The sequence below is a fragment of the Pelodiscus sinensis genome, chromosome 32 (genome assembly GCF_049634645.1).
Source record: "Pelodiscus sinensis isolate JC-2024 chromosome 32, ASM4963464v1, whole genome shotgun sequence".
In the NCBI taxonomy this organism is placed as follows: Eukaryota; Metazoa; Chordata; order Testudines; family Trionychidae; genus Pelodiscus; species Pelodiscus sinensis.
The window spans coordinates 9,780,202-9,807,457 of NC_134742.1; the positions used below are offsets into that span (position 1 = coordinate 9,780,202).

The 27,256-nt window shown below is 50.0% G+C and overlaps 3 protein-coding genes across 7 annotated transcripts in view; 1 reads left to right on the top strand and 2 right to left on the bottom strand.

Annotated features, from left to right (window-relative positions):
- LOC102452245 (uncharacterized) overlaps window positions 1-27,256 on the bottom strand; it is a 505,721-nt gene that overhangs the window by 238,482 nt on the left and 239,983 nt on the right.
- The window catches only part of LOC102443700 (uncharacterized), a 92,552-nt gene that overhangs the window by 46,923 nt on the left and 18,373 nt on the right, over window positions 1-27,256 (bottom strand). The gene's annotated exons all lie outside the window — the stretch shown is intronic.
- On the top strand, window positions 9,929-26,220 carry LOC106731265 (E3 ubiquitin-protein ligase TRIM39-like). The gene is made up of 6 exons (XM_014573187.3): window positions 9,929-10,965; window positions 17,801-17,896; window positions 22,514-22,744; window positions 23,205-23,227; window positions 23,329-23,432; window positions 25,611-26,220. Exons 1-6 carry the CDS (start codon window positions 10,231-10,233, stop codon window positions 26,171-26,173), a joined length of 1,752 nt encoding a protein of 583 aa, XP_014428673.3. The 5' UTR covers window positions 9,929-10,230; the 3' UTR covers window positions 26,174-26,220.

Genomic DNA, 27,256 nt, shown 5'->3' on the forward strand with positions numbered 1-27,256 from the left:
GATCTTTTGAAAATGCATCCTGTTTTTGAAAGAACCACATCTAAACCACGGTTTTACTTTTGAAATGGCACTTGTTCGAAACAGCGCCACGATGCCGTTATGCAAATGAAGCATGGGATATTTAAATCTCCGCTTCAGTTGCACTTTTGAAACATCTAATTTACATCCCTCTGCCGACAGAGGGGTGTAATCTAGATGTAGCCTAATTGCAATGTTCCTGGTGCAGGCTTATAGCAGAGATGGAGTAAGCTGCTATCTTAAATATTTTTAGAGCACGTCATTTGTTAGGGTGGGTCATCAGACCTTTTGGCTCAATTCATAGCAAAGATGCCCCTAAAGTAACGAGGTGGAATGAAGACAGAAATGGAAACAAAGATGGAGGAACTCACAGGCCCCTCTTTATACCCTTGCTCATGTGGAGGGTGTGACGGGGTACAGTCACAGATGACCCCTTCAGGGTGCCTCCCAGAGTGCTGATACAGCCACTTCCACTTGCCTTCCTGCTCTCGGGCTCCTCACTGCCCAGTCCTACTGGGCTAGCTCCACTGCTCTCCCCCAGCCAAGGCCCTGAGCTGAGGTCTCTGCCCCCCTGAGAAGCAGTATAGACAGTGAACCTCTTCAGGTCCTAGGCAATTACAGTTTAGGGCACAGCTTCCAGGGATGACCCCAAATGGGATCAAACCCTGAAGAATTAGGTAAGCCACCTTTTACAATGTAAGGGGGAATGTGTACACTGATTGCTCCCCTAGGTAACAGTTGTTTACACTGGGTTTGATAGAAAATAAAAGTGATTTTATTAAGTATAAGCAGTAGGGTTTAAGTGGTAATAAGTGAGAACAGGCAGAGCAAAGTAGGTTACAAAACGAAACAAAACGCTTGGTTAATTCTACACTGGCACCTCAGTACAAACTCTTCAAACTCACCCTAAAACCTCTTTTCCAGCTGCTCCTCCAAAACAGGCTGTCCCTCCACCCTGGTGTCTTCAGCTTCTTCCTTCAGGTGCTGCCCAGCCAAAAGACCAAGGCCCCAGCTTTCCTATTCTTTTTTAAAGATTTGAGGCCACTCCCTACCAACCACTGCTTAGACTTAAGGACAAAAGAGATTGTTTAACAGTTGCTCATCAAGACTTTGAGAGTGACACCTTCCATGCCCCTTCTTCACACATTTGAAACCCACAAAGCATTCCCCACTCTGTCTAATTTTATACACAAAAAGGATACATACATCTTGGGTGTGTCTAGACTGGCAAGACTGTCTAGACTGGCAAGATTTTGCACATAAACTTGCTAGCTGTCTACACTTGCCGCTTGAATTTGTGCAAGAACACTGATGTTCTAATGTAAGAATTCAGTGCTTCTTGCACAAATACTTTGATGCTCCCGCTCAGGGATAAGCCCTCTTGCGCAAGAATACTTGTGCAAGAGGGCCAGTGTAGACAGGCACCTTAATTTTTTGCGCAAGAAAGCTCCATGGCTAAAATGGCCATTGGAGCTATCTTGTGCAAAAGTGCGTCTATACTGGGCACAGATGCTTTTGCACAAAAGCATCCGTGCCAATCTAGATGCTCTTTTGCGGAAATACTTTTAACTGCAAAACTTTTCCGTTAAAAGTATTTCCGCAAAATCATGCCAGTCTAGATGCAGCCCATAAGACTGGACATACTGGGTCAGACCAAAGGTCCATCTAGCCCAGCATCCTGTCTGCTGGCTTTGGTCAATACCAGATGTCCCAGAGGCAGGGGTCACAACAGGTAATCCTCACTGTCACCCACCTCCAGAGAAACAGGCTAGGGGCACCATTTCTAACCATCCTGGTCCTAACCTTCATGAATCTAGCTAGCTCTTTTTTGAACTTTGTTAAAGTTCTAGCCTTCAGTATATCCTCTGGCAAGGAGTCCCACAGGTTGACGTGTGATGAGTGAAGAAAAACTTCCTTTTGTTTGTTTTAAACAAAATCCAAGGAAGGTGGTGGGCTGGGTCCTCAGGTGGCATGCTAGATAAGGTTTATATCTCCAGAGCCAGGGGTGGTGGGTTCAAGTCATGCCAGCCCCAGAACTGCCAGACACTCTTCTCTACCCTCCCAGGCCTGGAGCAGGTGCCCAGCTGAGGGGGGGCAAGATAAGGCCCCTGGTGTTAGTAGTGGGGAGGGGGCAGGTCCTCCAGCAGCCTCGTGGATAAGGCCAGGGCTGGCTTTAGGCCAATTCCCTGGAATGGGGCCCTGGGCACCTGGCATATGCACAGTGCCATCCTGAACAACTGGCACATGCTCCCCAATTATGCAGCATTGTCCTGGGTTCCCTGCTGCCTCCCAGGGACCCAGCACATCCCAGTTAATGATTGGGTGAGGGTGAAAAATTCCCTTGGATTTTGCCCTCTTCTCGCTGATAACCCAGTATCAACCAAACTCCACTGATTTCCCCATTTCCAATTGAATGGCCAAAGTCAAAGTAAAATCCCCTTCAGCTCATGATCCAGGGGACAAGCAAGGGCCTGTTGCTGGCTGCAGGAGTCAACCTCGCTGGCAGTGGCAGGGGAGGCAGAGTGACCTCTGATGAGAGGATTATTCATAGGTGAGAGGATTATTCTAAGAGGGGTGGGCGAGATTCTGTGGCCTGCACTGTGCAGGGGGTCAGACTAGATGATCATAATGGTCCCTTCTGACCTTAAAGTCTATAAGTCTATGAGTCTATGAGATGTCCCAGGCAGAGGGGGGATGATCAGGGATAAGGTGGGAAGTGTCTCCCAGCCTTCAATCTGGAGTCACAACCCAGCTCTATAACTACCCCCCTGGCCCTTACCCTGGGATCCAGCGCCCAGTTTTGCCTGCAGGGTGTGGAAGGCCCCTTGGCTCTTGCCTCTCCCTGTGGTGTCCCTACACAGGGATGGGCCCGAGGGTCTGGTGTTATCACTCCTCCTCTCCCCTGGGGGTGTAGCTCCTTCCCCATGGGCTTAGTCATCTCCCAAGCCTGGGGCACTGGCAGGGAGCCAATCTCTGCCCCGGGGTGGGAGCTGGAGTCACCAATACGAGAGCAACACTGGTAACCTGCGACTCCTCAGGTTTGCCTGAGACCTGGAACCAGCAGCAGAGAGAGAGGTGAGAATTCCCACCACAGAGCCCCCAGAGCAGGGATCAGGAATGTACCCAGCCCCTCCCCACAGTCCTGGCTCTGCCCCAGCTTTTCCACAGAGCAGTGTCCTTCCGACTCCCCTTGGCTGCTCTGTCCCACGTGCCCCAGCTGGGCTGCAGGGAGACACTTACCTTGTGCAGCAATAGGGGAAATCTACAGGGGCAAGGACAGTGGGGGCGGCACCTTCACTCCATGCGCCTGTTCTCAGCCACTCACGTCTCTATGGGAACCTGCCTTTCTGCTCAGAGCAGCTTCCCTGGGCTCAGAACCTTGCCAGCCCCTCCCCAGGAACAGTCACTGGGTGTCTCAGGAAATCCAGCTGGGCCTTTCCAGGCCCTGTGGACTGCGTTTCTGTGCAGGCAGGTGTGACTGAATTTAAGTGAGCAGCACAAATACCCCTGGCAAGTGAACCCCCAGCTCCCTTGCTGGGCGCCTCCCCCCAGCACAGAGATGGTCACAGCCCAGCCCCTCAGTCACCCCCTAATTCCCAGTGCAGAATCCCAGGCTCCGGTTCCAGACCTGGACATCAAGCTGCAAGTCAGAGAGTGAGCAAAACAGAGGACAAAAAGACACAGGAAGTAATTTTTCCACTCTACTCAGCACTGATGGGCTGTGCCTACACTGGGCCACCTATTCCGGAAAAGCAGCTGCTTTTCCGGAATAACTTGCCAGCTGTCTACACTGGCCCCTTGAATGTCCAGAAAAGCACTGATGATCTAGTGTAAGAAATCAGCTGCTTTTCCGGAAATACTATGCTGCTCCCGTTCGGGCAAAAGTCCTTTTTCCGGAAAACTGTTCCGGAAAAGGGCCAGTGTAGACAGCCCAGTAGTGTTTTCCGCAAAAAAGCCCCAATCGCGAAAATGACGATCGGGGCTTTTTTTGTGGAAAAGCGTGTCTACATTGGCCACGGATGCTTTTCCGGAAAAGCATCCTGCCAATGTAGACGCTCTTTTTCCGGAAATACTTATAACGGAAAACTGTGCCGTTCTAAGCATTTCCGGAAAATCATGCCAGTGTAGACGTAGCCATGGAGTACTGTGTCCAGTTCTGGGCAGCAACGCTTCAGAAAAGATGTGGACAAATTAGAAAGTCCAGCAGAGAGCAATTAAAATGATGACAGGTCTAGAAAACATCACTTACACAGAAAGATTGAAAATAAATTGGGTTTGTTTAGTGTGGAGAAGAGTGAGGGGAACACGAGAACAGTTTTCAGGGATGTAAAAGTTTGTTATAAAGAAGAGAGTGATAAGTTGCTTTCCTTAACCATGGAGGACAGAACAAGGAATAATGTGCTTAAGTTCCAGCAAGGGAGACTTGGTTTAGACATTAGCAAAAACTGTCAGGGGAGTTTGGAGGTGAAAGTAAGCAGTAAGCAGGTCACCCTGGTACGCAGTGCTGACAAGAACTGGCTGAGCTGTAGCAAAAGCCTGCAGGGAGCTATTTGAAGAGCTGGCAGAGATTAGGTTGCAATAGGTCTGTACTTGTAAGAAATGTTAACCCATTTTCACTGCTGGGGTAGGTTAACAGTAGAAGAAGTTACCTAGGGAGGTTGTGGAATCTCCCATAGGTTAGACCAGGGGTGGCCAACCCATTCTGGGCAAAGAGACAAGATAGCAGTGGATCCAGCGCCAAGAGCCAGGACAAAGTTGTTGAGGGGGGAAAAAAAAGTTCCACCCCTTTAAGAAAATGCATTTTGAGGCTTTTTGGCCACAACAGGCTCCCACCGCCATCTTTAATTCTACATCTTTCATGACTGTGCCAGACAGCTCCCCTGCCCAGGTCAGCACAGGGAGCCGGGAGGAGAGAGCCATTTTTCGGGTTGTGGGGGCAACTTACGAGTCACAGGGTGGGGGAGAGAGCTGCATGCAGCTCGTGAGCCTCAGGTTGGCCACAGCTGGGTTCGACAAACACCCTTCAAGGACAGGTTAGATAATACTAATCCTACCTTGGTTCAGGGCACGGAACTGGATGTCCTATTGAGGTCCTCCAATCAGGGAGGAGCTTATTAAAAGAATCAGTAAGGAAAAGGCTTGTTGGAACAGCCCATATAAAAAGGGCTGCTCAGCAGAACAGAGGGCAGTCTCTCCCTGGGATGCAAGGGAGAAGGACTGGCTGTACTGCTGGCAGGGGAGCAATAGGATGCTCTAATCTGAGGACGGAGTAGGTCTAGACTACGGTTTTGTTGAGAAAAAGCTATGGATTTTTCGAAAGATCCCTTATGCCTCATTTTAAGAGGGATAAGAGATCTTTCAGAAAAGGCTTTATTTTCCGAAAGATCCGTGTCTAGACTGACGCTTTTTTCCGGCAAAGCTCCAAGCCAGAAAAAAGCGGCAGCCATTTTTTTGCTAATGAAGTAGGGGGAGATTTAAATCCCCACTTCATTTGCAATTGCGATATGTCTAATTTGCATCCCTTTTACGAAAAAGGGATGCAGTCTAGACACAGCCTTAATGAGTGAGCTCGGAGACAGGGCTGGCTTTAGGCTGATTTGCCCAATTCCCCCGAATCGGGTCCCGTGCCTAAAAGGGCCCCATGCCCTAAAGCCAGAGGGCTCTGTGCCCTAAACCCAGAAGTGTGCCAGGTGCACTGGCGTGCCGGGCGTGCTGCAGGAGGGGGCGTCGGCCCTGGAGGAGGAGCGTGGCTGCTTCTGTGCGCTGCAGGAGGTGGAGTCGGCCTGTGAGTTTGGCTGGAAAGTGGGACTCTGCCCTGTTGCTGGGGATTTAAAGGGGCTGTGAGTTGTTTCTTTGTGTGTTGGGTTGTTTTGGGGTTTTTTTTTTTTTTTTTTTTGCTCAACCTGCACTTCCTAAATCTGGCCCTGCTTGGAGTGCCCCCAGCCTTGCTCTGAGGCAGTGAGTGTAAGTGATGTGAAGGTTAAAGAGGCTCAAAGGCTTGTGTCAGACTTCTGGGAAGAGGCATGCAGACCTCCCACATCCGAAAGGAGAATAGATTAAAGGCCTGAGCCCTAGAATTCCCAGGGCTGTATACAGTGACTAGACTCTGCCCAGTGCCAGCTGGCTCAGAAGCACATGGGACCCAGCAATTCAGTTGGCTCACAACAGACTAGTGACTGTACAAGGGCTCGCTAGGGCGCCATATAGCATTTAGGGCTCCCAGGCTGTGTCTAGACTACATGGCTCCATCGATGGAGTCATGTAGATTAGACAGATAGGCAAAGGCAAATGAAGCCGCGATTTAAATGATCGCGGCTTCATTTAAATGTACATGGCTGCAGCGCAGAGCCGACAAACAGCTGATGAGCTGTTTGTCCGCTCAGCGCGCTAGTCTGGACACTTCCCTGCCGACATCAAAGCCCTTTGTCGGCAGCCCCGTTATTCCTCGTGGGATGAGGTTTACCGGGGCTGCCGACAAAGGGCTTTGATGTTGGCAGGGGAGCGTCCAGACTAGCGCGCTGAGCAGACAAACAGCTCATCAGCTGTTTGTCGGCTCAGTGCGGCAGCCATGTAAATGTAAATGAAGCCGCGATCATTTAAATCGCGGCTTCATTTGCCTTTGCCAGAAAAACAAATCTACATGGCTCCGTCGACGGAGCCATGTAGTTTAGACGTACCCCCATTGACTGAAATCCTAGGGAACGTCTACACAGCAGCGTTATTTCGGAATAACAAAGAGCGTGTCTATACAGCAAGCCGTTATTTCAAAATATTGTCAAGCTGGAGGTCGTCTTATTCCAACTCCTGTGACCCTCATTTCACGAGGAGTAAGAGAAGTTGGAGGAAGAGTGCTCTTAAAAGCCAAATTAAGCTATTTCTACTTCAGCTATGCAATTGACGTGGCAGAAGTTGTGTATCTCAATTGGATGTTCACCCTGCTGTGTAGATGTGCCCCTAGAGACCACTTCTGCGCAGCTTGCATTGGTGTATCTGGGAAAGGGCAGCTAAGTAGCTTCACCCGTGTCTCAACAGAAATGAAAATATCAGCAGTTCAATGGTGAGCAATGCACCTGGAATTGATAAGTGACTTTATGGCAAAGTGTCTCTGCTTTATTTCCTGAAAGTCTAATGTTCACAGCCTGTCCCCTTCCCAGCTGCCAGCTGATTTCAGCTACAGCAGTGGCAAACTCAGCTTGCAGAACCGGTTTTTTTTTTCATGTGACCTCAGTTAGGCTGTAAGAAAATTAGCTCAGGAATATGAAACAATGAAAGGAAACTAATAAAACAGAACATACACTTTATGCAGGGATGCGACAGAGATTCCTCTCCATCTCCAGCTCTCTCAAATGATCTGAAATCACCCTGGACTCCCCCAGTGTCCTTTCCAAAGGCTGGAGTCCCCTTGGGCTCATTAAGGGACGACAATGGCAGTGAATCCATGGCTGTCCTGGGACGGAGCGCAGAAATGACTGAGCACTGTGTCCTCCCATCAGGGCCAGCCAGCTCTGCTGGCCCACATTTGCTGTGGCCCCAAATCCTCCCTAGTGCATGGGGGTTACAACTGGTGCGCTCCCCTGAGCAGCACCAAAGCGCGTGCGGCCCCCGAAAAGTGCCAGGGTGGTGGGAAAGGCTCTGCTGCCTCCTTCGACCTTTCACCCCTGTGCAGAGGTTGGTCACCCTCTGGCCCAAGGCACTGCAGATTCAGGGGCAGATTCCATCTCACCTGCAGCTTGTATTGCAGGGGGGGGGGGGCGGGCTTTTAGCTCTTTCTCCCACTTCTGAAAGAGAAAGTTCCGCATGGGTTAGTTAGCTGGGGCAGGGGCCAGGCTGGCTGAAGGCAGGGAGGGCAAAGTGGATACTGAAGTTAGGGCAGCGTGATGGGTCCTCCAGTAGCCTGGTGTGTAAAGCATCAACCTGGGGTGGTGGGTTTCGAGCTCCCTCTCCCCCAGGCTGGCTGAAGGCAGGGAGGAGGGTAAGGTGCCTGCTGAAAGGGTTAGAATCCGACTTTTGCCAGCCCCAAGGGCGAGTGCAGCCCCTGCTAGGGACCCTAGCAGGTTGGAGAGAGTGGAGTCAGAGACCGTCCACCCTCCTGCTTGCGCAGGGTCTATCGAGGAACGTAAAGGGCCCCCATCACTTTGCAGGCATGGAAACATTTGTCTGTATGAACCAGTGGTGGATGGAGCCTCCCCAATCAATGGTGATGCCTCTTCCTTTGCCCACGGAGGGCAGATTCAACCTACATCCCCTCCCCGCCAACCCTTTGCACCAGGCTGGGTTTTGGGTCATGGTATGGAGGTGGGAGGGCGCAGCTGTGAGTGGTTCGACTCCTCAAGTCACCAGGAGCCAGACCAAGCCCTATGGGACAGAAAACACCCTTATGGTGTTTCTGTGAGGGTCATTGTACCCATGAACCCCTGCTAAAGCCATCACTGGTGCAAGCTTCTTCTCCTGTGCCTCTCTCATGCCTCGTTCTTTATAAACCACCAGATGGGGGCTCTGCCGTGAGCCAGACACCAGCAACCACTTGCTGTTTGAAGGGCTGGACAACAGGCAGCTGAAGAGATGTGCACGTTGCGAGGCCTGGCAGAGAATGTAAATTCCTCCAGCCCATCTAATGAGCTTTGGAATGATCGTGGCCTCAGGGCAGGTCATAGAGCTCCAAGTGGGGAACATCCCCAAGCCGTTTCCTTCCCATGCCCCCATACCCCCCTGCCCCTGAGCTGTGCCGCTCCCATCAGACCAGATGACTGCAGAGCTGCTGAGGTCCATGGCCACAGATTAAGCCAGGAGCATCAGCAGTAAAAGATACAAACTTAATCCAACTACAGCCTGACAAGTGTTGTATCCCTGGCTCTGCCATCAAAACAGACATGCACAGACTGCCCCATCAAAATGGGATTAACTTTCTATTGTCTTAGGATGCCAAAAGGTCTGGAAATCAAAGGCTGATGGGAAAACAACTCAACAAAACTCCAAGACAGAGCTGTAGTCCGCCTACTAGGAGAGTAATGCCTTGGAGATTGATCATCTGGGGTACGATTTAACAAGTCTAGTAAGGACCCACTAAATCAACTGCTGATTGTGCCCCCATTGATTGCAGTTCTCCACCAGGTCACGAGGAGTAAGGGAAATCAATGAGAAAGTTTCTTCTGCCAACCTCTCAGGATGGGAACACTGAAGATTCAACCTAAGGTAAGTCGACGACAGCTATGCTATTTCACAGTGTTTGTATGTGTGACTGAAATACCTACACTTTTGTAATGTCGTTCTCTGTATGGAATTGAATATCAGGTGTGCCATCACGCAATGAAAGTCTGTACTGCACTCCATGGCTACAAAGCGCCTTCACTGCTTGCAAGTCAGAGTTCAGGGAATAAATGTTCTCCAGTTTACACTGTCCAAAGGACAGGGGAATTTGGCCCAAAGACAGGCCCAAAAGTAGGAATGAGATCCTCCGGAAAAGGGCTTTTTTTCCGGAGGATCGGGACCAGTGTAGACGCTCTTTTCCGGCTTTTCTAAAAGCCGGAAAAAAGCGGTGGACATTTTTATTTAAATGCCACGGGGGATATTTAAATCCCCCGCGGATTTCCCTATTACGACCTGGAAAATTAGCATGCCCCTTTCGGAAAAGGGGCCAATGTAGACGTAGCCTTAGGGTTACTTGAGAGAAGTCCGAGAGGATATCAACACAACTGAAATTTGGAGAAAATTCAATTTTTGTTTTAAATTTTACAGCACTTTATTATTTTTGTACTTTTTACACCTCAAAATTTCATCACCTACCTGGCTACGATTGAGCTGTTTAAACAAATGAGTTGCAATGGTAGAAAAAAATGTTGTGTCTGAAAGCTGTAGGTACTGGGGGTACTTATTTATTTTAAAGGGAGTACTTATAATTTTTTTTAAAGGGGTACTTTATATATAAAGGTTGAGAAACACGGTTCTATAGCATTTATATTTACCGCAATTTCCAAAGCATCTGTAACCCTGACTTTCTGTGTGAGTTTACTTTAGAGTAACCTCTGGGGAGGGTGCGTTACAAACACCCCCCTTTGATGGCTGACCCACAGGGTTTATGAGGTTTTAAGTTGTGAACTTTACAAACTGATTCCAGATCCATCCGCCGAGACTTATGCTGTGTTGTAGGATCCCCCATTCAATTCCCAGTGAATGTTGGTGGATTAGCCAGGTACTCCCTGTGGAGTAGGGGGTATGCTCTCCCCTCCGGGCTTACAGCAATCAGTACATCAGATTTGTTTATACTCTTCCCCCTGTCTCCAGTGCACCTGTTCTCCCATCCCTCCTCTATCCCTTCGGGTTCTATTTCCTTTTCCCTCTCCATCCCCCTCTTACTCTCATTCAGTTTCACTTTCCTATTTGCTTCCCTCTCCCCTGCCCCCTCATTTCCTGCTTTTTCTTCTCCATCTATGGCTGGGAATAACTCAGGCCCCTCCCACTGTCAGCACAAGGCTGTGCCTGGCAGAGCAAAGGGCAGGGGGAAGAGACACAGACACGCACCCAGCTACCATGGCCTCCGCAGCGACAGCAGGGGACATACACGATGATGCCATGTGCTCTATGTGCCTGGGGTACCTGACCGAGCCGGTGACTCTAGCGTGTGGGCACAACTTCTGCCGAGCCTGCCTCACCCAGCACCGTGAGCAACGGGGAACAGGGACACCCCCGACCTGTCCCCAGTGCAGGGCTCCATTCTGGCACGGGGAGTTCAAACTCAACACCCAGCTGAACAACATTGTACAAAAGCTCCAGCAGCTGGGGCCCAAGCCAGAGAAAGGGCAAACGGAGGGTCTGTGTGAGAGACACCTGGAACGCCTCAAATTCTTCTGTGAGGACGATGGAGAAGCCATTTGTTTGGAGTGTGAGAAATCCCAGGACCACAAGTCTCACGCGGTGGTGCCTATCAAGGAGGCTGTCCAGGAGTACAAGGTAGGAAACTTTTTTGACTTTGCCTAATTAAATCCCTTAAGGACACCAGGTTCACTCCCCTCGCAATACAATGACAAATATTCATGCCTGTCAGCTTAGAGTGAGGCAGCTAGAGGAAAGGGACTGGTTTTCAGACAGGTGAGTTCTGGGGGTTGTGGGCAATGGGAAAAGATCCAGACTTTTTTTTTTGGCCCAGTGCTGCACGTTCAGTACATAAGATCGGCCACATTGGGTCAGACCAAATGTCCATCTAGCACAGTGTCCTGTCTGCCGACGGTGCCCAATGCCAGGTGCCCCAGAGAGAGGGAGCGTAATAGGGAATCCTCATGTGATCCCTCCCTTGTCACCCATTTCCAGACAAACAGAGGCCAGGGGTACCATCCTTACCCATCCTGGCTAATAGCCATTGATGGACCTAATTTCCATGAATCTATCTAGCACTTTTTTGAATCCTGTTAAAGTCCTGGCCTTCACCACATCAAATACCTAATAGAGAGAACAGGGCTGGCTGCTCTTTGTACACCTGTAACATGTCTGCCAGGAGGAGTGGGCCATAAAAAAGGCCACGTTTGATATTTTGTGGTTTCCTTTTCAGCAGTACAACACAGATCCACTTTGTGTCTCCCTTGTGTAACCTGCGTAAATTCCCCCCCCTCCCCCACGCACACACACCCCTGGGTACCCCTGCTCTGCCCCAGACCCCATCCTAGTCCACGTCTTTCCCCAAGGCCATCACTTCCTTCCCCATTTTTGCCTTCGCTCCTGAACTTGCCCCACCTTCATTCTGCCCTCTCCTCTCCCCTCCCACCACACACAGTGCCTGCTGCATGCCACTGAACAGCTGATCTGCGGCAGGCAGGAGGCGCTGGCAGGAAGGGGGAGGAGTTGATCAGGGAGCTGCTGGTGGGAGCTGAGCACCTTCTATTTTTCCAGGGTTGCTCCAGCCCTGGAGCACCCACCGAGTTGGTGCCTCTGGTAGAAAAGGAACTTTCAGCGAAAGGAGGGAAATCACCCGGCATTAATTAAGGAAAATGCTGCAAGTAGCATTCATAGAGATAAAACTGTGAGCAAAACAGTTAGGTCTCAGGGAAATTAATTTTAGCAGACAGAAGACAGTAAATACATAGAGGCTACATCTAGATTGCATCCCTTTTTTGGAAAAGAGATGCAAATTAGACGTATCGCAATTGCTAATGAGGCGGGGATTTAAATCTCCGTTTCATTAGCATAAAAATGGCTGCCGCTTTTTTCGGCATGGAGCTTTGCCAGAAAAAAGTGCCAGTCTAGATGCAGATCTTTAGGAAACGATCTCTTAAAATAAGGGATAAAGGATCTTTCGGAAAAGGCTTTATTTTCCGAAAGATCTGCGTCTAGACTGGCGCTTTTTTCCGGCAAAGCTCCGTGCCGAAAAAAAGCGGCAGCCATTTTATGCTAATGAAGTGGGGGGGATTTAAATCTCCACTTCATTCGCAATTGCGATACGTCTAATTTGCATCCCTTGTACGAAAAAGGGATGCAGTCTAGACGTAGCCAGACAGTGTAAGCTGTAAACAGTTTTACACAAGCAATTTATTACGCTACCCATCAGGGATGATTGCGAAGCTTGCTTAAGGTGATGGAGTCAGAGGGTGTTCCTGCCTTCCCCATCTTAATCTTCATGGGGGTGTGGCACCCAAACCCCTGCTTAGCGAGGGCAGTTCAGCTGAAGGTGACCCCTTTTGTGACGTGGCGGGGATTGTGTTCACTCTGTTTGGCTGTATGTGATTCCTGCTGTCCTGTGTTGCTCGGTTGTAACCCCGTGAGTGTGCCTCAGTTTCTCTGAGCACTGCACTGGAACTTGGCTGGGGATGAGAATGTTGGGTATGTCTCTCAGTGAGGGGGAGGCTGCCCCATCTTCACACGTACACAACAATGGCTCAGGCTCTTTTGTAGCCTGAACTTAGGTGGGGGGGAGCAACCAGGTGACACCTTGCCCTGGGAATCAGAACAAAGGAGGGGGCGGGGCTGCCTGCAGGGCTGGGACCTGTTGCTGGGTGTGTGAATTACTCTGGGCTGGAGGAGGATGCAGGGAGAGGGCCCAGGGCCCTGTCTCTGGGCCCCCCTCTCCCCAAGTGGGATGGTGATGGTGGCTCCTGGTTCCTGTGCTAACACGTCTGTGGTCCGCTGTGTCCCTGTGAACCAACAACCCTGCTGCCTGAGGGGCATGTCTGGCTGTGGATGGGGGTGCAGGGCTCAGTGCCCCCCCCCATACTCCGTGACACCCATCAGTCAGGGCAGACTAAGTGCTGCTCTGGTGCCTTTTGCTTTCATTATCCCTGCATTCAATACTGAAGGGATTTGCAATCCAGCACCCAGGGTCAGCCTTAGGGAAAATGATGCCCTGAGTGAACTTATATTTTGACACTCCCCCCCCCCCCCGATTCCTCTTAGCATTGTGGCCTCCATTTCCCTTAGCCCCCACGAGTTCCCCAATCTCTGCACCCGCCTCCTGTGCCGCTTTTGCCATTAACTCCCACCTCTCCTGCCCCCTGACTCCCACACTGTGCCCCCACATCTCTCACCCCTGCATTTTGACACGTTTATCCCAACCTCTGCACAGTGCCACCTTCACCCCCAACCCCTGCAGTCCTGATCCCAGTCCTGCATTGCTAGTGTGCCTGCCACACTGCCTCCCTTCCCAGTGCCCGGCAACTCCATGCCCAGTGGCCCCTCATGCCCCAGAGGTCCCCACCGTAGATTGGTGTGCCCAGCCGTCTCCCATGCACAGACCTCCCCGTAGCCCAGCGCCCCAGTCCTGGACCCCCCACAACTGCCCCGCATGCTATATTCCTGAGGACATTCAGCACCAAAAGAAAGTTACAAATTCTGTGCGCAATATTTTAAAATTCTGTCGAATTCCGCAAATTATTTGTCCACACGTGAATGTGGAGGTTCCAGCATGGCAGGGGCAAGCAGAGGCCACTGGCTGCATGCTGCATGGGTGGGAAATGACACTGCAGCCTTCCACTTCCCCACTAGGATAGGGACTTAGCAGTGAGATACGTCTGGGTGTCGGCAAGGGGCCACAGGGGAGCGATTTACAGGCTGGCTCAGAAGGATGATCCCAAATCCACTTGAATGATACAAAAGAAATAGCGGATGCCAATGGCTAAGTCCAGTCCTCACTCAGTCCTGGCCTGGCACCCCTCTGTCACCTCCCACATGGCCTTTGTATTTCTTTCTAAGCTTGAAAAGCAAAGAGGTGCGTGGGGGATGTACAGCTTGATAGACAAAGGAATTCTACTGAGGCCCCAGGGCTTTTTTTTCCCCTGCCCTTATTTACACACCTGCTTTCTACAGATGGCTTAATGGGATTGTACTGGCCAGCACACCGTTTCAACAGTGGGGCAGGAGCCAGACACCAGCCACATGCCTCATTTGAACTGTGGCTTTCGTTTTGAGACCTTTGAGGTTGTTTTTAAAGGTCTTTCCTGGGGCAAGGAAGAACGGGCTGCATTCTCGCTCTCACTCAATCCCACTCAACTCTGCATGGTTTAGGACTCACCCTCATTCAAAATGCCACCAGCTGGAGACACAGCCCTGGATGCACGAGGGGAAAAAAAGTCTCTTTTCCCCAATCAAAGTTTTCAGCTACTCCTGCCTTGTCAAGAGCACGTTCATCTTCCTCCCCAGATAAGACATCACAGCCTCCCTTGCATTCTGCAGCCCTGATTGCTGCTTTTTCTGCTCCAGAGCCATTTGTCCCCCACCCCACTTTTGTTCTAGTGTCAGTTTCCTTAAAACAAAACAAAACAACAACAACAACAACTACAAAAACCCCACGAGCAATCTCCTTACAGACTAACAAAAATACATATACAAGCAGTCCCCGGGTTACATGGATCCGACTTACATCGGATCCCTACTTACAAACGGGGTGAGGTAACCCCGCACTAGCTGCTTCCCCCCAGCAGACCAGGGAGACGCAAAGCTAGCGCTCCCCTCCAGCAGACCAGGGAGAGGCAAAGCTAGCGCCCCCCCCAGCAGACCAGGGAGATGCGGAGCGGCTTTTCTCAGCAGACACCTCAGCTTGAGAATAAAGGACTGAGGGAAGTGAGGTGTGGGAGAATAAAACTGAGCTCTGGAGAAATGTTTGGCTACAGTTTCCCCTACAATATGTACCAGTTCCGACTTACATACAAATTCAACTTAAGAACAAAGCTACAGTCCCTATCTTGTACGTAACCCGGGGACTGCCTGTATAGCATCCTGGGCTTTCGTGGACAAAACCCACTTCCTTGACACAGGCATACTGATAATCAAGGGCAGGCGTAAACACCATCTTCTCTTATTTTCCTTTTGCTTTCACCCTTTCCCAGCCAGGCCGTGTGTGTACCTCCCTCCCCCAGCCCTCCTCTGCTGCTGATCCCTGCTGGGGAAGGGAAAAGAGGACAAAGTCCAAAGGGGATCTTTGGCTTTAATTTCAGAGCAGAGAGAGGCAAAGTGAAAACGAGACTTGAGAGATTGCAGGGAGTTGCCGGCAGGCAGGGCAGATGGGCAGAAGAGGGGTGAGGGGCAGGTGCAGTGTGGGGCAGCTCGGCAAAGCTGCTCTCCCCTGGGGGGTACCAGCCTGCTCCCCAGGAAGCTCTAGCACAATTGTTTGCAGCTAACTCACTGACAATGAATGCCCCCCCCTACACACCTGGTCTTTTCCCTTCCCAGCTTGCCTCCCCCAGAATCATCCCTAGTCCTGTTTCTCCTCTGCTCCACTCCCTGATGTCCTGTCCCCCAGATCTAACCCTGCCAGAGCTCAGCTCCCCCCATCTTTCCAGCCTCCAGGGCTACATCTGGATTGCATCCCTTTTTCGTAAAAGGGATGCAAATTAGACATATTGCAATTGCTAATGAAGCGGGGATTTAAATCCCCCCCCCTTCATTAGCATAAAAATGGCTGCCGCTTTTTTTCGGCACAGAGCTTTGCCGGAAAAAACCGCCAGTCTAGATGCGGATCTTTCAGAAAATAAACCCTTTTCCGAAAGATCCCTTATCCCTCTTAAAATGAGGGATGAGGGATCTTTCGGAAAAGGCTTTATTTTCCGCAAGATCCAAGTCTAGCAAAGCTCCGCGCTGAAAAAAAGCAGCAGCCACTTTTATGCTAATGAAGGGGGGGGAGATTTAAATCCTCGCTTCATTAGCAATTGCGATACGTCTAATTTGCATCCCTTTTACGAAAAAGGGGTGCAATCTAGACGTAGCCCAGGTGTCCCTACTGCTCTGTTCCCAGATTTGCCTGGCTCCCCCTGCTCACCCACATGCAATGCTCCTGGCCCCAGATGGCCCCACCCAGAGATGGAGCAACACAGGCAGGGAAAGGGGGGGGGCGGCTGGGTGGAGCTGGGGGCCTCAACCAGCCAGCTTAGGCGTAAGTGAGCAGAAGGGACTGGGTGGAGGGACGCTTGCTGGCCCAGCTCACAGCAGGGGCTGGAGAGGAGTCTGTGTGGCAGCCCGCACAGGGAAGCCTAAGACCCCTTGTGGCACCCTGTCCATGCACCTGTTAGCCCAGTCCTAAGGCCGGCGGGGCCAGCACCCATCAACGCTGATCACTTTGGCAACACCGCTCTGTCTGCTAGGCACTCAGGCAGAGTGGGTTTGGTCATGTACATACACTGTGGTCTGAATCCTACCCTCATCCCAGCTGGCTGCTAGGGGAGAGCTCATTCAGACCAAATTAACACGTCAGTGGCCATAAACCCAGTGCAGGTTCCTACATCCCCCCTTCTCCTCTTTCTCTTGCCAAATCCTGATCTGTGCTCCTCCTTCAGCTTCAGATCTTTCCGGGCAGCAGCCCTGCTTCGCCCGTACAGCTCCTGCAGCCCTTAGCCCAGACAAAGTTAGTAGGAAGTGGTGTGGACTTTCCGCTAAGATACACCGCAGCTACGTCTGCACTACGAGTTTTCTCAGCAAAAAATATGCAAACGAGGGACTCATTTGCATGAGTCATGATCCTATTTGCATATTTTCTGCTGATCCGTTTTTGCGCTGTGGTTTGGGGGCAAAAACAAGCAGCGTGTACATTTTCTTTTTGCGCAAAAATGCCTTTTTCCGCAAGATCCTTATGTGCCCCAAAAAGGAGGTATGCCGATCTTGCGGAAAAAGGGGGGTTGGCGCAAAAAGAAAACATGCACACTGCTTGTTTTTGCCCCAAAACTCCAGTGCAAAAACGGATCAGCAGAAAATATGCAAATGAGATCACAACTCATGCAAACGAGACCCTCCTTTGCGTATTTTTTGCTGAGAAAACTCGCAGTGTAGGCGTAGCCCATGTGTTTTACACCAATTTTCTGGCAAAGCGGCAGCTAGCTGTGTGCTACTATGGCTGGGTTTTGGCAGCCTGGATGGGACAACATTATTCTGGAAACACATTAAAGAAATATGACAGTGCTGTGGCACTTTTCCGGAAAAACTTGCCAGCGTCCGTGCCAATCTAGAAATATCTGAGGCTGTGTCTGGGCTAGAGAGTGCGGATCTGGGGACGAGACACTGCCGAGGTTCCCTGTTACTCTGTGGATGTTACTCCAGGGGCTGACATTTGAAATACAGATGCACCGCCAATGTGGATATCTTCAAGTAGAAATATGATACATGCACACAAGTCATATAAACAGACTCAGCAAATCATAAGCTTTCTATAGACACCTCACTTGACCCACTTTGTACAAAATTTGGTGCAAGCATAGAACAGTGGTTGCAACAATGATCTGTCCATTCATATTACAATCCAATTACATCACCATAGTACTCTCCGCCTGTCGGACAGCCAGATTAATGGCTGCTTATTGCCCATGATGCTCTGCAGGTGAAACTCCAGGAGGCCCTGGGGCCTCTGAGGAAGGAGCTGGAGGAGGCCTGGATGCTGATTTCTAAAGAGGAGGAGAAAATTATGGACTGGAAGGTGGGTGTCTGGGTTTATTCCTCCCTGAGCCCTTCCCCCTGTAGTGCATCTGGGAATGAAGGGGCTGTAAAGCTCCAGGATGAGGTTATATACCTACTTGGGTTGTTTGCTCCATTGCAGAGGCTTGGTGCCAGCCATGGGCATGGCATGGCTCCGGAATTTGGGGAGACTAGATGTGAGTGCCAAAACCTCCCCAGCACCTGGATTATCACCGTGCCCACTGCTCCACCCCCATTTGGCTTCCTGTCCCTGAGACTCTGCCCATGCTCCACCCTTGCTCTGCCCCATGGCCCACTCCTGCTCAGCCCCCTTTCCTGAGGCCCCCCACTCAACAGTCACCATTGTAGCTCTCTTGTCTCCCTCACCCCGTATCCTGAGAACCTCTCGCCTGTTGCTTGCTTCCTTCTGCCCTCTGCAGGGATGGATTAACCACTAGACTCAGTCTAGTAAAGTTGCAGCTTTCACAGAATCCTAGAATTGGAAGGGACCTTGAGAGGTCATCGAGTCCAGTCCCCTGCCCTCATGGCAGGACCAAGCACTGTCTAGATCAGGGTTTCCCAAATTATGGGTGACAACCCAAATATGGGTCGCTATTACATTTCAAAAGGGTTGCCACAGGTGGCTCCGCCCCCCCCTTTTTTGAATTGCCTTGGGTCACCAAGTCTTCCTGAATTGTCAAAATGGATCCCCATCTGGAAAAGGTTGGGGAACCGCTGGTCTCTAGACCATCCCTGACAGGTGTCTGTCTAACCTACTCTTAAATATCTCCAGTGATGGAGATTCCACAACCCCCGTAGGCAATTTATTCCTGTGTTTAACCCCCCTGACAGGCAGAAAGTTTTTCCTGATGTCCAACCTAAACCTCCCTTGCTGCAATGTAAGCCCGTTGCTTCTTGTCCTGTCCTCAGAGGCCAGGGAGAACAAATTTTCTCCCTCCACCTTATAACAACCTTTTAGATACTTGAAAATTGCCATCATGTCCCCTCTCAGTCTTCTCTTTTCTCAACTAAACAAGCTGGCTGTGTCTAGACTGGCCAGTTTTTCTGGAAAATCAGCCGCTTTTCCGGAAAAACTTGCCAGCTGTCTACAGTGGCCGCTTGAATTTCCGCAAAAGCACTGACGATCTCATGTGAGATTGTCAGTGTGTTTGCGGAAATACTATGCTGCTCCCGTTCGGGCAAAAGTCCTTTTGCACAAAACTTTTGCACAAAAGGGCCAGTGTAGACAGCTGAGATTTGTTTTCCGCAAAAAAGCCCCGATCGCAAAAATGGCAATCAGGGCTGTTTTGCGGAAAAGCGTGTCTAAATTGGCACGGGCGCTTTTCCGCAAAAAGTGCTTTTGCGCAAAAGCGTCCGTGCCAATCTAGACACTCTGTTCCGAAAATGCTTTTAGCGGAAAACTTTTTCGTTAAAAGCATTTCCGGAAAATCATGCCAGTCTAGACACAGCCGCCCAGTTCTTTTAGTCTTCCCTCATAGATCATGTTTTCTAGACCTTTAATAATTTTCGTTGCTCTTCTTTAGGCCCTCCTTTGTTTTTAGGCCCTACTGGTCAGGCAGCAGGAGTGACGGGCCCAGGTGAGGGCGAGTGAGCTTGCTCACAGTCCTCCTGGAGCACTTTTGCCATCAGGAAAGGCAAAGCAGCCTCCTGTAGCCTGGAAGGACCTTAGCCAGCCCCCTGCTGCTCCCATTTCCTCCTGTCTGCGTCTCACTGGCTACATCTAAACTACACCCCTCTGTCAGCAGAGGAATGTAAATGAAGCACTTTTGAAAGTGCAAATGAAGCGGGGATTTAAATATCCCGTGCTTCATTTGCATAATTGCGTCATGGCGCTGTTTCAAACAAGTGCCATTTTGAAACTGAAAACGCAGTTTAGACACGGATTTTTCGACAATGGGGCGCCTTTTTGAAAGATCCTGTAAGCCTCATTTTTTGAGGAGTACAGGATCTTTCAAAAAGGCGCCCCATTGTCAAAAAAAGTGTCTAAACTGCGGTTTCAGTTTAGAAATGGCGCTTGTTCGAAACAGCACCATGACGTGATTATGCAAATGAAGCACGGGATATTTAAATCCCTGCTTCATTTACATCTCTCTGCCGACAGGGGGGTGTAGTTTGGACATAGCCCCAGTATGGTAGGACATTGCCGGTGACTGGATACTAAGGGTGCGTCTAGACTGGTAAGATTTTGTGCAAAAGCTTCCCTGCTGTCTACACTGCTGCTTGAATTTGCGCAAGAGCACTGACTTTGTAATGTACAAAATCAGTGTTTCTTGCGCAAATACTTTCACGCTCCCACTTGGGAAAAAGCCCTCTTGCACAAGAATACTTGCTCAAGAGGGCCAGTGTAGACAGGGAAGAATTGTTTTGTGCAAAAAAGCCCCTATGGCTAAAATGGCAACTGGGGCTTTCTTGTGCAAAATTGCATCTAGACTGGCCACAGATGCTTTTGCACAAAAGCACTTTTTGCGCTAAAGCATCCTTGCCAATCTAGACGCACTTTTGCGGAAATACTTTTAACGGAAAAACTTTTCCGTTAAAAGTATTTCCGCAAAATCATACCAGTCTAGACGCAGCCTAAGAATCTGGTTACCATGGGATCTGTGCCATCCATGGGCAGGCATTGCCTCCATCACCACTACCCCGGCTTTCCTCACCCCCGATTTCTCTGGAACTCTGTTGCCTCTTGGGCACTAGTGCCTGTACCATCATCAGATAGTGCTCGGTACCATCATCCTTTGTGTGTGCTGGGTCCATTTCTGGACAATTGGTGATTGCTTGTGGGGCTCCTCTGAGAGGCAGTAGTGCCTGACTCACAAGCACAGAGTCTGAGTGTGGAAAAAGAAACTTTTAATACAAGGTGAGGGAAGTAACATGGCATTAATTTGGGAAAACACCACAGACAGTTCACAACCAGACCCATGAGTGAACATCCCAGCCCGAGTGGGTTGAGCGGTGTTCTTTTCCCCTCAGCTTCTTATGTCCAGCAATGAAAGGGTACGTCTAGACTACAGGCTTTTGTCGACAGAGGCTTTGTCAACAAATACTGTCGACAAAGCTTCTGTCGACAAAGAGCGTCTAGACTACATCCAGTTCTGTTGACAAAGCAAGGCGCTTTGTCAACATGAGAGTGTAGACTCAAAGGACAGTGTAGATGCAATAACGCCTTCTGTCGACAGAAGTCTGTCGACAAAAGGCGTTATTCCTCGTAGAATGAGGTTTACCAGCGTCGACAAAACTGCTGAGTTTTGTTGACGTTATGTCGATAGAACTCAGCGATAGTGTAGACACAGGTATAGTTTTGTCGACAAAAGTCCACTTTTGTCGACAAAATCCTGTAGTCTAGACACACCCTAAATGTCCCCAACCCATCTCTGCACCCCACTCCCAGTCGCTGCCCTTGGGTTCAGAGGTGCAACCACAGCATTCACTTCTCACCTGGGTGTGGCGGGGAGAGAGAGACATTTTATTTGCCAAAATTGGCAGCTCAGCCTACTGCTGCCCCGCTGGCTGTCAGTCACCATCCACCTCTTGGTTGTGACCTATTCACATGCATTCCTTAGTAGTTCTCAGCTTTTTTGCCACAGCTGGACAGAAACTGCCTCATCTCAAGTGATTTCACCTCCCAGTGATTTTAGCTCTTAGGAGACAGGGCAGAAACACAGCTCTACTACAACTAAAATAACAAAGAGGCTCTCAGTGAAGCCTATGTAGCTCTATTCTTTGAATAGTGGGAACAATATGTTAAATAAATGTAGGAGTACCCCTGGGAAGGCTACCTGCCACCTTTCTTACACTCACAACCGAGTCCCTGCTTAGCAAGCTCCTTTCTGCTAAGCATGAGCCTTTTCCTTTGGAATGGGTTAAGCACACTGCTGCTTTTCTGTATTCCCACAATAATTACATATTGGCAACCATATTCCACTACTCCTGCATTCAGTGCTAACGTAATTTGTAATCCAACAGCAGCTAAGTTGATTACAATGAGAAAAAAATGACTCCAGCTGCTGAATATCTAGCAAATCTAACCAAAGCAGGAACAAACCGTGTTTACAGAGACACACCCAGGCTGTGTCTACACTGGGCCACTTATTCCGGAAAATCAGCCGCTTTTCCGGAATAAGCTGCGAGCTGTCTATACGGGCCCTTGAATTTCCGGAAAAGCAACGATGCTCTACTGTACAAAATCAGCCGCTATTCCGGAAAAACTATTCTGCTCCCGCTCGGGCATAAGTCCTTATTCCGGAACACTGTTCCGGAAAAGGGCCAGTGTAGACAGCCCAGTAGTCTTTTCCGGAAAAGCGCGTCTACATTGGCCACAGATGCTTTTCCAGAAAAAGGGCTTTTCCGGAAAAACTGAAAACGGAATAGTATTCCGTTTTAAGCAGTTCCGGAAATTCATGCCAGTGTAGACACAGCCCCAGGGTCTCTCCCCTCTTCCAGCTCGCTGTCAGAGAACCATTCCTTCAAATCTTGCTTATATCACATTTCCCAAAGAAGTAAATATCCTTACAAACCTGTTACTCATTTCACATTCCCTGCTTCATAGACAGAGGCCCAGTCTGTAACTCAACATTTGGCTTGCGTTTTCCCTGCCTTTTTCCTATTTTTCTTTCTTCAGAGGAAAGTGAAGCAGAAGCACGAGACGATTACCCGTGAATTCAACAAACTGCACATGCTGCTGAGAGAGGAGGAGCAGCTGCTTCTGCAGAGGCTGGAGGAGGAAGAGAGGGAAACTTTGCAGAGGCTACAGGAAAATGTCTCCAAACTCTCCCAGCAAAGCTCCTCTCTGCAGCAGCTGATCGCAGAGATCGAGGGGAAGTGTCAGCAGCCGGTTACGGAGCTGCTAAAGGTGGGACAGCATCAAAACTCGGCATCCAGCCAGAATTATAGCGCAGATCCATGTTCGGTGGGCTACTGACAGATAAAACATCAGGCTAAAGGTGCCATCAGTTCCAAAATATTGCAGTTCATGTCAGAGGGGAATTCTGGCCATGGAGATCCAGAAAGGCCCTGGGAGAGTAAATGGATGATACAGAAATGATAAAGAGCTAACTCCATCCCTGCTGTGACTTGAACTCAACACAGTCACTAAACACAGATACTGATGGTCCCTAGACGGTAGAAGCATTCAGCCAAATCCCCATCTCACTTACATATAATGAAACTAGTGTTAATGCAAAATGGTGTAGGAGGGTTGATGAAACTGATTAATTCAAAATTGTGTAGGAGGGTTGATGCCCAGAGTGGGAAATGCTCCATTTTAGGCACATGGTGGTAATACAGAACATCAATTCTCTTTCTTCTTTCAGGATGTGAAAAACACATTGAGCAGGTGCGTGTCCCATTTTCATCGCGCTTGTATTCTTGGGGATGGCTCTGCGGTGAGGCATGCACAGAGCTGTGGAGTTATGATGGGATTTTTTTTCTTCATAGGAGTCAGAATGTGAAACTCCAGGAACCAGAAACTGTTTCTACTGACCTGAAGAAGGAGTATGACATTTTCCTTGATATGAAGGAACTGCTGAAGAGGTTCAGAGGTGAGCTCTGGTTGAGGTTTTGTGTTGCTCTTTCAGATCTCTGGGGTGGGGGAGCACATTAATAAGCCCCATGCTGGAGTTCAGAGCTACTGAGCACGGAGCTGCTTGGTGGACGGGGGCGGGGGGCCACCCCTCCCCCAGCTGCAGCCACTCCCTGCCAGGTTCAGAGAAATGTGTCTTTTCCAGCCAGTGCCTGCACCTTCAAAAGGCAGGACTCTTTCTGAGCCCCTGACTGGACTGGGGCCAGGCCAGGGGAGCAGACTGAACAGGGGTGTTAAGGCAAAAGAGGGGCTGGGTGGGTGCAAGCATTGGGGTGGTAAGGTGTGGGTGGGGAGTTTGTTTGGAGTGTCCTGACTCCCATCTGGGCTGCAGCGAGAGTCACACACTCTCACTGGTGCAAGGGAGAGACACAGGTTCCTCTCCTGGGCTGAAGATGGAGGGAGAGGGAAGTAGGCTCCATGGTGGGTGCCCAACATTTCTTGCGGGTTATGCTGGAAAGCTGGAGCATGTGGTTCCATGGGAGATGGGGTGCTGGGGAAACTCCATGGTCTCATTAATGCATCAGAGGGAGCTCCATCGAAGTACATCTTCCCTTTTCTTGTTGAGACTGGAGTGAGGAGGGTTTGGTATTAATTACAAACTGATCGGTGACATAATTACAAGACCTGAAATATGCCAGAAAAAAGAGGGAAGGAATAATGAATGTCCTGCTATTTTCCACTGTTAGAATTGTAGCGCAAACAGAAAACAGGAGAGGGATCATGTATGGATTCCCTGTTCTGTTCATTCCCTCTGGGGCATCTAGCATTGGCCATTGTCGGCAGACCGGATACTGGGCTAGATGGACCTTTGGTCCAATCCCGTAGGGCAGTTCTTATGTTCTTCTTATGTTTCTATATTCTAAAACAGTGCATCTTTGCAGTTCTAGACCAAAATATTTTTCCTCTAGTATCAGGAAGGAAAAATAAAGAGCTTGCTTTTGGCCATGTTGAGTTTGTTAACAGGTGGCCAACTTCCCAGAGATGTTAGAAAGCCTGGGCTAAAATTGAGTTTGTTTGGAGGGAGACAGATCCAGAGCAGAGAAGTAAAGAGGGCCGAAAGATTCTGCATTAGCAGATCTTCGTGCAGGATATAACTTCACTTGTACTGGAATTTTTTTCTTTTGTAAAACAGTTAGGCTATAGATAAGGATTTAGGCTTTAATGATTTAATACTGGAACAAAAGCATGTGGGTAGCCTAGCTCATGATATTTGCATGATTATATTTAAAACAATGTTTACATAGGTGTTAATGGCTCAAGGTAAGAAATAAAAGGATTATTTTAACAAAATTCTTTTGGAGTGTTGTGGATATCCAAAAACTCTGATCTTAATCATTTTTTAAAATCTTGCGTTACTAATTAATAGATGGTCAATTGCTAAAACTGGAAGAATTTTACTATAGATCCTCATAAAATGAGGTTTACAGGATCTTTTGAAAAAGGGTTTTATTTTTGAAAGATCCCCATCTAAACTGCCATTTTTCTATCGAAAAGCCCTGTTTTGAAAAAAAAACCATGGCCTCCATTATGCAAATGAAGCATGGGAAATTTAAATCCCGGCTTCATTTGCAATTTCGAAGAGTCCAATTCACATCCCTTTTTTGAAAAAAGGGATGTAGTCTAGACGCTTCAGTGTGGGAGGGGCCGCCACCGACCTACCCTTAGCAACAAACCAAGCACACATGGCCTCAAAGTAGCAGAGATTCCCTGGTGCCTGTCCCCTTCCCACCCCGCCCCCCCCCCCGGCTCCTGCCCCTGCCCCTGCCTCTGTCCTCATCCTCACCCCTCCCCTTCTTCTAACTCCATTTTTGTTCCTCTGGGCCCCAGCCTTTCTGCCCCTTACTTTACCTCATTGGCTCAGGACCCTGCTGTCCACTCACCTCTGCTGCTCACCCCCCTCTCACCTGCCCCAGTCCTCCAAACATCCCCTGCATCTGGAGCCCACCCACCATTTCACACCCTTTACCTCTGGCTTCCAGTACTAGCTTTTACCTCTCTCTTTCCCTGGCACCTGCCTTTTCCTTCATCCTTGTGGTCACCTATCCTCTTGCCCCACTCTGAACCACAGGATTAATTCCCTCTGATCCCAGGGACCCGCCCCTGCCCCCTGGCACTGACTCTGTGACTCTCTCCCCAGCGGATGTGACTCTGGATCCAGACACAGCTCATCCCAAACTCATCCTGTCTGAAGATCGGAAACGTGTGATGCTTGGAGACACGCGCCAGACTCTGCCTGACACGCCTGAGAGATTTGATCTTTGTGTCTTTGTCCTGGGCGCCGAGGGGTTCACAGGCAGGAGGCGTTACTGGGAGGTGGAGGTGGGAAACAAGACAAGATGGGCTTTGGGGGTCTGTAGGGAATCCGTGAGCAGGAAGGGTCCGGTCACACTCACACCTGAGGATGGATACTGGTCTATGTGTCTGACGGACGGTGAATACAAGGCCTGCACCTCCTCCACTCTGACCCCTCTCTCCCTGAGCACCAAGCCTGGCTGGGTGGGGATTTTCCTTGACTATGAGGTGGGGGAGGTCTCATTTTACAATGCGACTGATGGGTCCCATCTCTGCAGTGTCAGTGGCACCTTCTCCGGGATGCTCCGCCCTTTCTTCAGTCCTGGTCGCAATGCTGGGGGTACAAACACAGCTCCCCTGACCATCTGCCCGGCCCCAGCCCAGGTTGGAGGGAATCTCAGCCCATGACAGTGACCCCCATGGTACAGACCAACCCTTCCCATTGCTGTGGCTCTTCCCACCTCCCAGTGGTGGGGCTTGTTACCATGGAGATGGTATAAAGGCGATCATCTGCCTGCTCCCATCTCTTTCCCTCTCAGTTCCTAGCCTCAGGCCTGTGAGTTTGTGGAGGGAAGAGGCAAAGAGAAAGGAGGGGGGGCTGGGAGGGGGAAATCAGCTGCTGGACTTTGTGGGGACCGATGTTGAGGTGGGGAGGGAGTTTCAGCAGCAGGAGGGGAAGAGGCCTGCTCACAAGAGGAAGCCTGGGGAGGGGGTATAATGAGCATGAGAGGAGAGAGGCCTCAAACAGGAAGAGCTCCTGGCAGAAATGACAGAGGAGGAGAGCATCTCGACATTTCCTGTCAGAAAGATCCCATTGAAATGATGTGTATGTACTGTGGTTTCTTAACTACACACTGGCTGTGTCTACATTGGCGCGATCTTGCGCAAAAGTGGCCACTTTTGCACCAAAACTGGCCACTTTTGCGCCAAAACTTGCTGCCTGTCTACACTGGCAGGGAGTTCTTGCGCAAGAACAATGACATCAGGGCTTCTTGTGCAAGAACTAGGATGCTCCCACTCAGGAATAAGCCCCTTTGCGCAACTGTTCTTGTGCAAGAGGCCTGTGTAGACAGGTGGTTCCTCACTACCCTGCACTTGCAAGCACCACCACCTCGCCAATCTCATGAGCTGAAATTCCCAGCCAATGGGAGCAGCGGAGGAAAAGCCTGCGGGTGAACACTTCCCTGTGCTGCCATTCCCCCAACTGGGGGTGAGGGAGAACAGCAGTCCACAAAATCGCTTCCTCCCCCTGCCAGGTAGCAAGGGCCATACAGCAGCCTTAGCATCAGCTTCCCGCTGCATGGTCCCTGAGCCTCATAAGCCAGATCAAGGGAAGCCAGGGATCTTGGGCCCTAGGTTCCCCACCCCGGCATTACACCCTGGCTGTGTCTAGACTGGCCAGTTTTTCCGGAAAATCAGCCGCTTTTCTGGAAAAACTTGCCAGCTGTCTACACTGGCCGCTTGAATTTCCGCAAAAGCACTGACTTCCTA